The 9,461-nt window shown below is 36.7% G+C and overlaps 1 protein-coding gene across 1 annotated transcript in view; it reads left to right on the forward strand.

Annotated features, from left to right (window-relative positions):
* si (sucrase-isomaltase) overlaps nucleotides 1–8,812 on the forward strand; it is a 49,807-nt gene extending 40,995 nt beyond the window's left edge. Inside the window, exons 41-48 of the mRNA XM_088913498.1 lie at nucleotides 3,450–3,598; nucleotides 3,816–3,900; nucleotides 4,875–4,931; nucleotides 5,314–5,438; nucleotides 5,702–5,790; nucleotides 6,430–6,479; nucleotides 6,609–6,779; nucleotides 8,397–8,812. Coding sequence (XP_088769624.1) covers nucleotides 3,450–3,598; nucleotides 3,816–3,900; nucleotides 4,875–4,931; nucleotides 5,314–5,438; nucleotides 5,702–5,790; nucleotides 6,430–6,479; nucleotides 6,609–6,779; nucleotides 8,397–8,477 — 807 coding nt within the window. The 3' untranslated portion in view covers nucleotides 8,478–8,812. The remainder of the gene's footprint in view (nucleotides 1–3,449; nucleotides 3,599–3,815; nucleotides 3,901–4,874; nucleotides 4,932–5,313; nucleotides 5,439–5,701; nucleotides 5,791–6,429; nucleotides 6,480–6,608; nucleotides 6,780–8,396) is intronic.
* The last annotated feature ends 649 nt before the right edge of the window (nucleotides 8,813–9,461 follow it).

Below are 9,461 nucleotides of genomic sequence, written 5' to 3' on the forward strand. Positions count from 1 at the left end.
CATATACGGAAGTTATTAATTGACATTCTCAAGCGATTACAACAGCAAGTCAATCTCACATTGCTGTTCCTAATCACAATCAGAAATCAGCTATATATATCGAACACAAACACTTCTTTTTCTTTGTCTCAAACATCCCTCCTACACCTTATCTCCACCTTTGCAGCTATGCCTTGGTTAACTCCCCTCTCTGAATTGGGGTCCAAGCTCCCTCATCCTATGGACAGAAGGCAACCCTGGCCTCAACTAAGCAGGCTAAGCCAAACCTATCCTACCAAAATAATTAACAAATTCACAAAGCATCTAACCCTTGCTTGTCGATGTCCCTCATGAAATGATTTTCAGTGTCATTTAAACGTTTTCTTTCAAAGCTACTAAAAGTTTTAAAACCCACAATAAGTTATCCGAAGCAATTATTATGATTCATCCCTATTTAGTGATGCCATACTGTGCATTACATAGAAATAAGATTGGTCACCCTTTAGACTCATTTAACTTGTGTGCTATACTTAAGCTTTGTTGGATTGTCCATTTTAAAATCCTGACTATGGAACAAGTCACTCAGGCATGGTTCATTGTCCCTTATGTGAAAATATTCACTCATGCATAAGAGTACTACATAGGATTGAATAGCCAGCTAATTATCTTTTGTCATTGTTCTGTTCTCTGACTTCCTCATAAATGCCATGTCTAAATGTCTAAAATGTAATACATTAAAGGAAAAGAAAGACTGAATTTCCACTTTCTTAAACTTACCTTTAAGGCAACACAAGATCTGCCAGCTGATGAATGTGTTTTCAGATTAACTTAAACAGTAATAGCTCGCTGTTGACAACTGTTAAGGAGATATGGCAATGCCCAGTCAGAGATATTTCTATGAAAGTATTTGAATATAAACACATTGATAACAGAATTATTTGAAATACAACTTGTGTGGAAATATGCTAATCTATGTGACTGCACTGATAAACCAAAGCAGCTGTAAACTGTAAAGCTTTCAGCCAATGTTGTATAATTCAAAAGAATAAAGTATTTTGCTGTAGGAAAAAGTAAAACATGCTTTAATAAAACCCATATAGATGTCTTTTGTTGTCTTTTCTCCTTAGATAAAAATGATTGTCCCACTGGGATGGTATGGCATTTTTCCAGCAGGCACTGTTGCCCTGAGGGTTTCAGCTTTGGACTGTGTAATCTCCTGGCAGCTATGTGCAGAACAATGCTAAAACTCTGAATTTTGAAAGCTGCAATATTCAGTGGTGTTCCCGAGAAACAAAATGGCTTTGATTTTGATCATTAGAAGTTTTTTTGGGAAACCATGGACATGTGCAAACACATTCTCTGCCTTCAACGGGGAAATGATTGCCATGTATCCTAAATGGAAAATAATGAACTAACAATAAGAAAAGCAAATGCTTAACATACAGAGGTTGTATGAAATACACAAGGCACAGGGTAATCACAGTTTAGAGGCAGATTTGATTTCAATAACATTGCCGAGGGGCTGTAATTTCAAAGTTAATTACTGATGGATAATGATTTTCTAAAATTATTAGTCCTTTATTGGTTTCAAGTTTATTGTACCTCAGCAAGTCTGAAACTGAATGTGTTTATATATCATAGAACTACTGTGTTGCTCCGATGAAAAACGAAATCCCCAGGTCCTACAGATTATGCAACTCATTCATTGTTCACCTGCACTTTCAGATTCATTAAGCTTCTGCGTAGTTCCTTTAAAATTGCGTTGGTCTTAAATTTGTCATGACAGTAAACTTCCTGTGTGCTACATTCAGTTCATTGCAGTAAGCGGGTACTGTATCACTGCAAAATGACTTCATTGGTTTCAGGAAGCATCAATCTTTTGGTTAATTTATATCATTAAAAGTTTTTTTTTTTACTTGGCATGTGGGAATCATTCAAATGCTTCTGTCCCAACAGATGCCATCAGAGTCGTGTTGGCTAATGTCAATATTCCGCATTGTGCTGTCACACATATCCTCCAGTTAAGCTAGAAGCACTGTAGATACAGTGCTGAATGTGTTTTCTAGCCATATCAACTCAATGCATTTTTTATAATTTATAAAGGAAATTACTGTTTTGCCTAATCATGTCTCTGCGCATGTACAGGCTTTTAACTGTAGTATATTGTAAATGTAATGTGTTATGGATTTGAATAGTTGCTCTCATCCAATCATAGTTCAGGTGGGTAGCTGCATCAGCATGCGTAGGCTGCAAAGGAACAAGTAATAGGTTTATTCCATGCTGAAAAAAGAAGAAAGAGAACACAACGTTTCAGCCATGGAGCCTTCTTCAGGTGTGAGAGAGACAGGGCAGTAGGCAAAGGTAAAGTAGGGGGAGAACAAAGGTTGGGAAGGAGGAGGAGTGAGAGGCGGGAGCAGGGGACAGAAAGAGAGGCCAATCAAGAGGTGTGAAGTCAGAATGGGTGCAGAGAGGTGTGAAATGAAACTTCCAATGAATGGAGAAAATTTAAAAGAACAGTAGTCTGTCGTTAAGAGAAGGGAGAATGTGTGATCCTAGCTGCAGAATAATTTTGGTTTCGGTGGTCTTTCTGATGTATGAGTTCCAAAAACCGTCTTTGAGAACACAGACGGAGAGATTAGAGTGGTCGTGGCCGTCAGAGGTGAAATGAGAAACAATGGGCTTGGAGAGATCTTTAATCTTCACAACCCTGACGTGTTCTCTGAAGCGGTCTCCGAGTCTCCTTTCTGTTTCTCCAATGTAGATGGCTGGGCATTTACTGCAAGAGATACAGTAAATAAGGTTGCTGGAGGTACAAGATGCTGTCTGGGTGATCCGGAATTGTCCTGAGGGGCCTTGAATGAGTGTGGTGGTGGATGTGTACTTGCAGGTGATACAGTGAGCTCTGTTGCAAGGGAAAGTGCCTGGTGTGGATGGTTGTTGAGGGCGGTCAAGGGAGCTGTGAACAAGGAGGTTATGCAGATTAGGTGGTCAGCGATATGAGATGATAGGGCGATCAGAAAAGAGGGCCCCAATGGAGGGATCATTCTGTAGGATGGAAAAGTTGATGTTAATGGTCCTGGGGATAGGAAGTTTGTTAGGGTGGTAAGGAAGCACCAAAGGAATGTGGTTGTTATGGCGGGAGTTCCTGATCGGGTTGATGGTCCGGGGGGTGTTTTTAGCTCGGGCAAGGGCCCTGTCAATCACACTGCTGGGTTATCCTCTGTTGATGAAAAAGGAGTACATTTCGAGGGCTTAGTTCTCGAAGTCGATGTCGTCGCTGCATAATCGTCGTAGCCTATCCAATCATATACTGTAGTAATCACTATTGCTATAGGACTTATACAGTACTGTATATTAGAATGGTGTGCCTTGTAACATAAATTATGGATGTATTCAAGTATAAAAGGCACATATAACTCTACATATAGCCAGGTTAATATAACCATGCACGATTTCCTGTATTTCACCAGCGTCAAGATCCAGTCGCATGGGATGAAAATTTCACAAATGCTTCAAGAAATGTCCTGAACATTCGCTACACCTTGCTGCCTTACCTTTACACACTCATGTTTGAAGCCCACAGCAAAGGCAGCACTGTTGTCAGACCGCTTTTACATGAGTAAGTGTGTTATTATTGTCATTAAGCCTTATTGTTGTTTTTGCTATGAATTAATTTCAAATCATTTAAACAAAGGAAGAGAAAAAGAAAGTACTAAACTGAGCCTATTTTTAAATTATTTGGATTTCTTCCATGAGATAAACCTATGATAGCAAGTATTCTTTAATTTAGAATGTTTTAAACCAGAAGTTTCTATTTTATTTTTTCCTGTCTGCAGATTTGTTGAAGACACTACAACATGGGATATCTATAGGCAGTTCCTGTGGGGGCCAGCTCTACTGATAAGCCCAGCTTTAGATGATGTAAGTACTACAAAAGTGTTATTTTTAAATAACCCTAACTGAAGGTGTTGTTTCTAAGTAAAGGAAAGCTGTTCTTTTTTTTAAACTTAATTCTAGTTACCAAATGACAAAGAAAATGTAAAAGAAAAATACTAAGGTAATCAATGTGTTTTTGTGCTATATACTGTACTGCACTTGTAATGTCTACTCTGAATGGCATATACCTTTAATTTTTAAACATAAGACGTGTGTAGAACTTTTAATGGTTCTTTAACGTAATTAAAAGGACATTATGCCTTCAACTTGAATTGCTTTTCATAAATATCTAAAATACATATTATCATATGGTTGTTATTATTATATGTTGTGCCTCGGAATGAATGACAGCATTAATATAATCTGTGTTTTACATATGTTCAATTTAAGAATTTGTGCTTTGAAACATCAATAGAAAGGCTACAAATGAGAGGAGGTCATCCTGTTCATCTAGCTCATGTGTTTGCTAATAGCTAATTTTCTAGTATCTTATCCAGCCATTTCCTGAATGAAGCTACGTTTATCAGCTCCAATTACATGGCCGGTCGCCAGTCTGCCTCAACACATTGTGTATATAAGTGCCTGCTCTTCTTGGTCTTAAACGCACTTTCCTTTTGCCTTCACTTGTTTGCTTTGCTTTGTGTTGTACTGTTAATTCATATTCTTTCCACTCGTGCCTCTTAAAATGTCAAATTATATTCATTCCAAATTAGCTTGGCACGTTGACCCCTTGATTTCGACTTCTCAATCAAATGTTCACATTATGCCGAACATGTGCAGTAAAAATAGCCAAGTTAGGTACTAAGATATCGGAAACCATATGATCTTAAACTGCATTCAGTCTTGTTTTACAGACATGCAAATTAACCCAGACTGAATGAAAGAAATCCCAAGGAGCAATTGTGGATGTGTGTGATCGGCAGATATTAAGTTTAATTTCTTTTTCTTTTTTTCCACAGGGTCAAAGAGTAGTTACTGGCTATTTTCCAAAAGCCCGATGGTATGACTATCATACAGTAAGTGTTAGAAAGCTCCATGCTAATAAGTGTATAAGGCCTGCAAATAAATTGTGAAATTAAAGATAATTATGTATAAATTGGGAAACTGTCATTGTGTGTCTTATATATTCTGACATTCTATAGTACCAATGATACTTGGAACTCTGAAAGTTTGAATACTGTATGTCATAGTAGTTTGTAGATGCAGCATTATTTGTTTATGAAAGTGGATACAGTTTGCATGTCTTTTGCAATGTTCTTTTAAGTGATTGAATATGTTCCTGTTTCAACCCTGTTCGACAGGTAAATTATTGTTCCATGTTGATATGTTAAATGCCTCTTAAACCTTGACTACAGTTTCAGTGATGTTACAGATTTGATTAACTGTGTCTGTTTCCAGGCGGAGTACATTGGAAATACCCCAAAGTGGGTGAACATGGAAACACCTCTCAATCACATTAATCTTCACGTGCGAGGCGGATACATTCTCCCATGGCAAGAACCAGGCCTCACAACAGCGCAGAGGTCTCTATGAGTGGATGTTGTGTACAATGTTTGGCAGTTACAAGTCTGCCTATCAGTGGCAATGGAGAGAAATACTGTCTCTGTGACCTAAAACAATTTCATAGTCTGCTATTTCTTCTTCTGTTTCTTTTAAAAGTGTGCATGCTCTGAATATTCATTCACAATGCTTTAGTCAAATCTATCATCCGTGAAGGTGTACTTTTGAATATGTTAAAACACAACTCTGCTTGATTATTATCCACCTATTTTTCTTGATTTTATAGTCGAAAAAATCCTATGGGACTAATTGTTGCTTTGAGCGACCAAGGGCAAGCTCAGGGTTCCCTTTTCTGGGATGATGGATCAAGCATTGGTAAGTTGTCAGTATATTCTTCTTGTTCTTGTAAAATTATCTACAGTCAGAAGGTATTTTAGAGAATGTCCTTGTACTATGCAATCAATTCTTAGTAAACTCCCCCCATAAAATTCAAGCAGCATGGTGTTCCATTCCATCACTCCAATTATCATTGCTCCAATTATGAAGATATTTTTTCAAGAAATAATCTGTTTTCTAATAGTAATTCCTTTATGTATCAGATGTATAGCATTGGCCAATATATGACCTGTGTTATTAGCCTACAAAGAAGCTTTGTTCAGAATAGTGACTGAGACCTCCAAGCTCTGAGATGTCTCCAGGTCTCAGTTCTGTGAGTGGTGCTACGTGGCTGGGGTCTTACTTTGCTGCACCCCAGCATCCCCCCCACCCCCGGGGAGCCTGTGGGTTGGTATGTTTAGAAGTGTATACAGTATACTGTATACAGTAAAAAACCACAGGACAGCAATAGGATAGCAATTCGAGCAGGTGTGAATTCAGAACTGCACTTGGATAGCACATTAAGAAAAGCAGCAACAAATGAATGGATGTCATCTCAGTCATGCTTCCTGTACCAACCCTGACACATAATGTCCAGTACTTGCATTAATGTGAGCTATTTTTGTTTTAATCTGTTAGACACTTATGAGAAAGGGCTGTACATGCTGACTTCCTTTGAGGCAAACCAGGTATGTTCTTCCTGCTCCGACTGCACCTGATGGCTCTGATGTATTTAATTTTTTTCTATCTGAAGAAAATTAGAATTCGCCATTGCTCATGTTTTTTGTTGCCTTTCCCTCTGTCATTCCGGATATCAGAGCACATTGATGAGCCAGGTTGTACAAAACAATTTAAACAAGAATGACACTCTCATATTTGGACAAGTTAAAGTGTGGGGAGCAGGAAGCATCAAAGTCCAGACTGTGGATGTAGTCTATGATGGACAAGCCAGCACTAGAGTGAACTTCACACACAACATGATGACAGAGGTATGAGCTTTCTTGTATATTTGCCTTGTTAAAGCTGTCAGATTATTATTAGCCAGCTACATGGTGACTGAAGATACAGTACATGGAGTAAAGTGAACAGGTGACGAAGTTTCAAGTGGCTGTGGGATGTATTACTGTAGATGGTCGAATGTCATACAAAAAAACAAAGCTTTAAAATACACTTCAAAGCCAATAGAAAATGTCCCACTTTGACCTTTAAATTTAATTACCAGCCACAATGAATTATTCTTCCTGATTTTGAGTGAGGAGACTCACTCATAACTGCTCCAATTAATCGAGCCTAATTGCAATTAAATAAAGTCTAATTTGAAATATTATCAACATGCACTCAATAAATATTATGTTGTAGTGTAGAAAAATATTTTTCTTTTACTAAATACAGTCCTGGGAAAAAAGAAACCATCAGACCACTTCAGTATCAAGTAGATCATTACAACATCACCACTTCTTATAAGAATAACAAATAATATAGTAGTCCCATCAGCTCTTTCAGTAAATCACTTTTTGAAGAGCTGTGAAGTTCAATTGAATCAAGAACGTGAAACATGATGCTGAGATTAGTATTTAGCTGCTACTTTGAAAAACAATGCTGTAGAAGGAACTTGTATCTTGATAGGAGATGGAAGATGTTGTTAATGGTGAATTCAAATATACTGTATACTGTTTATGGTCATGATGGCAGACATTAACTATTTTAAAGAGTGTCAGTGTCATGTTAGATGATTAAATTAACTGAAAGCATGAACAATGAAAGGACTTGCACGTTCTTTATAAGTACTGTACATGTACAAGGATCATTCAATGCAGATTTGTATATGTTAATTGTCTTAAATATTAATCACCAGCACCTTTATTTAAGGTGTCTTCCCTTACATACTCATATTGGGTACAATTTTCACAGGTAACTAAGTTACACAGGACAATGATGTACAGTAATGTAGTTCAGGATATACTGTATGTAACCTGTTGATTTAAAAAATACAAAAAACATTGAGGCCTCCATATTGAAACATTCAGTAAAATGGTTATCTCATGAAATACAAAATGCTTAAGACTAAAGAAAATATTTTGCTCTAGCTCAGTTTTTAGTCTGCTGAAAGGAAATATGTTTCTATTCTAAATAAATACTTTAATATGAGGAAAAGTAAAAGAAAAACTGTGCCTTTGTCTAGACAGAGACCATCATAAATATTAATTTTGAAATCATATTTAACAGAGGTATTTGTTTATGGCCTTAGACCCTAGTCCATTATTTGTTAAATATTTTTCACCAACTTAATAGCATGCAATAACCAGATATTCCTGTTATCTATCTTCCTATATTTTTGCTTGACTACCTCACCAAATGCAATGAAGAGTGGTGTGGCATTTTGAAATACTTGAACTAACACCATCAGTATCCTTTTCAGTTGTGCTCTAACTCACTGCCAGACGGAAATAACCTTGAATAGTAGTAAATCATTTATATATAATCCTATTTCCTAGAGCTTTAAAAGCAAATCTGTTTTAACAGTCACAAAGATACCTTTGTATGCAACCAGAAAATATTTCACTGGGAAGAGATTCCTTAAAATGTATTGTTTTGTTTTATTTCAGGAACTTATCATACATTTGGCAGAAAGGGACTTGTATTTGGACAGGCCCATCAGGATTTCTTGGAAAACTGGTGTTATATAATGGAGGCTGCTGGATAACAAGAAATGGAGGATCTATAATATAATAATATTATCTATAATATTACAGAATGCATGGCTGAATATTCCAGGGTCAGGGTGGCAATGAGACAGAAAGCTTTTACTGTCGGAGACTGATTGAAGTATGAACACCTTGTTTGTTTCTCTTTTTAGGTAATCTGTAATACAAATAAAAGTTATTTAGGATCTATTGCTTAATCATGAAATACATAGTTTGCATTGTTATTTTCTGTATATGCATTGAGTGGCATTATGTAGTTTAAAGGCTATTCTAATTCTATTGTATCTTTCAGTATCATCTAAAAACTAATAAAATGTTACTCCAGAACCTCTTATATTAATAATATATATAATAATATAATATACTGTACACAGTATGTATAATAAGATACATTATCATAAGTTCAGGTGGGTAGCTGCGTCAGCATGCGTAGGCTGCAAAGGAACAAGTAATAGGTTTATTCCATGCTGAAAAAAAGAAGAAAAAGAACACAACGTTTCGGCTGTGGAGCCTTCCTGAAGAAGGCTCCACAGCCGAAACGTTGTGTTCTTTTTCTTCTTTTTTTCAGCATGGAATAAACCTATTACTTGTTCCTTTACATTATCATAATATTTACTCCTTTTCATCCTACTGTAGCATGAACAACTGTCTGTTTTCAGCCATTGAACTTGCTCTTGTAAATATCCTGATTTCAAATCGGACTCCTTGGGTGTTTGTTATGTCTCTTGGGATCCAGACCAGTATTGAGGAGGTCCAGCAGTGTTCTTTCTATGTTCTAACTGTATATTCATATACAGTAAGTAACACATAATTCAGTGCAGTCATCTTAATACATTGGCCAATTATTTACACAACAATACATACTGCATAGGACTAACAGTCTAGAAATATGCGTCTAATTGATTTCTGCTCTAACTGGCACTTCCTCTAGGGGGATGAAACATAGAAAGCAATAAAATTAGATGC

The sequence above is a fragment of the Atractosteus spatula genome, chromosome 4, assembly GCF_055471065.1.
Source record: "Atractosteus spatula isolate fAtrSpa1 chromosome 4, fAtrSpa1.hap1, whole genome shotgun sequence".
NCBI lineage: Eukaryota > Metazoa > Chordata > Actinopteri > Semionotiformes > Lepisosteidae > Atractosteus > Atractosteus spatula.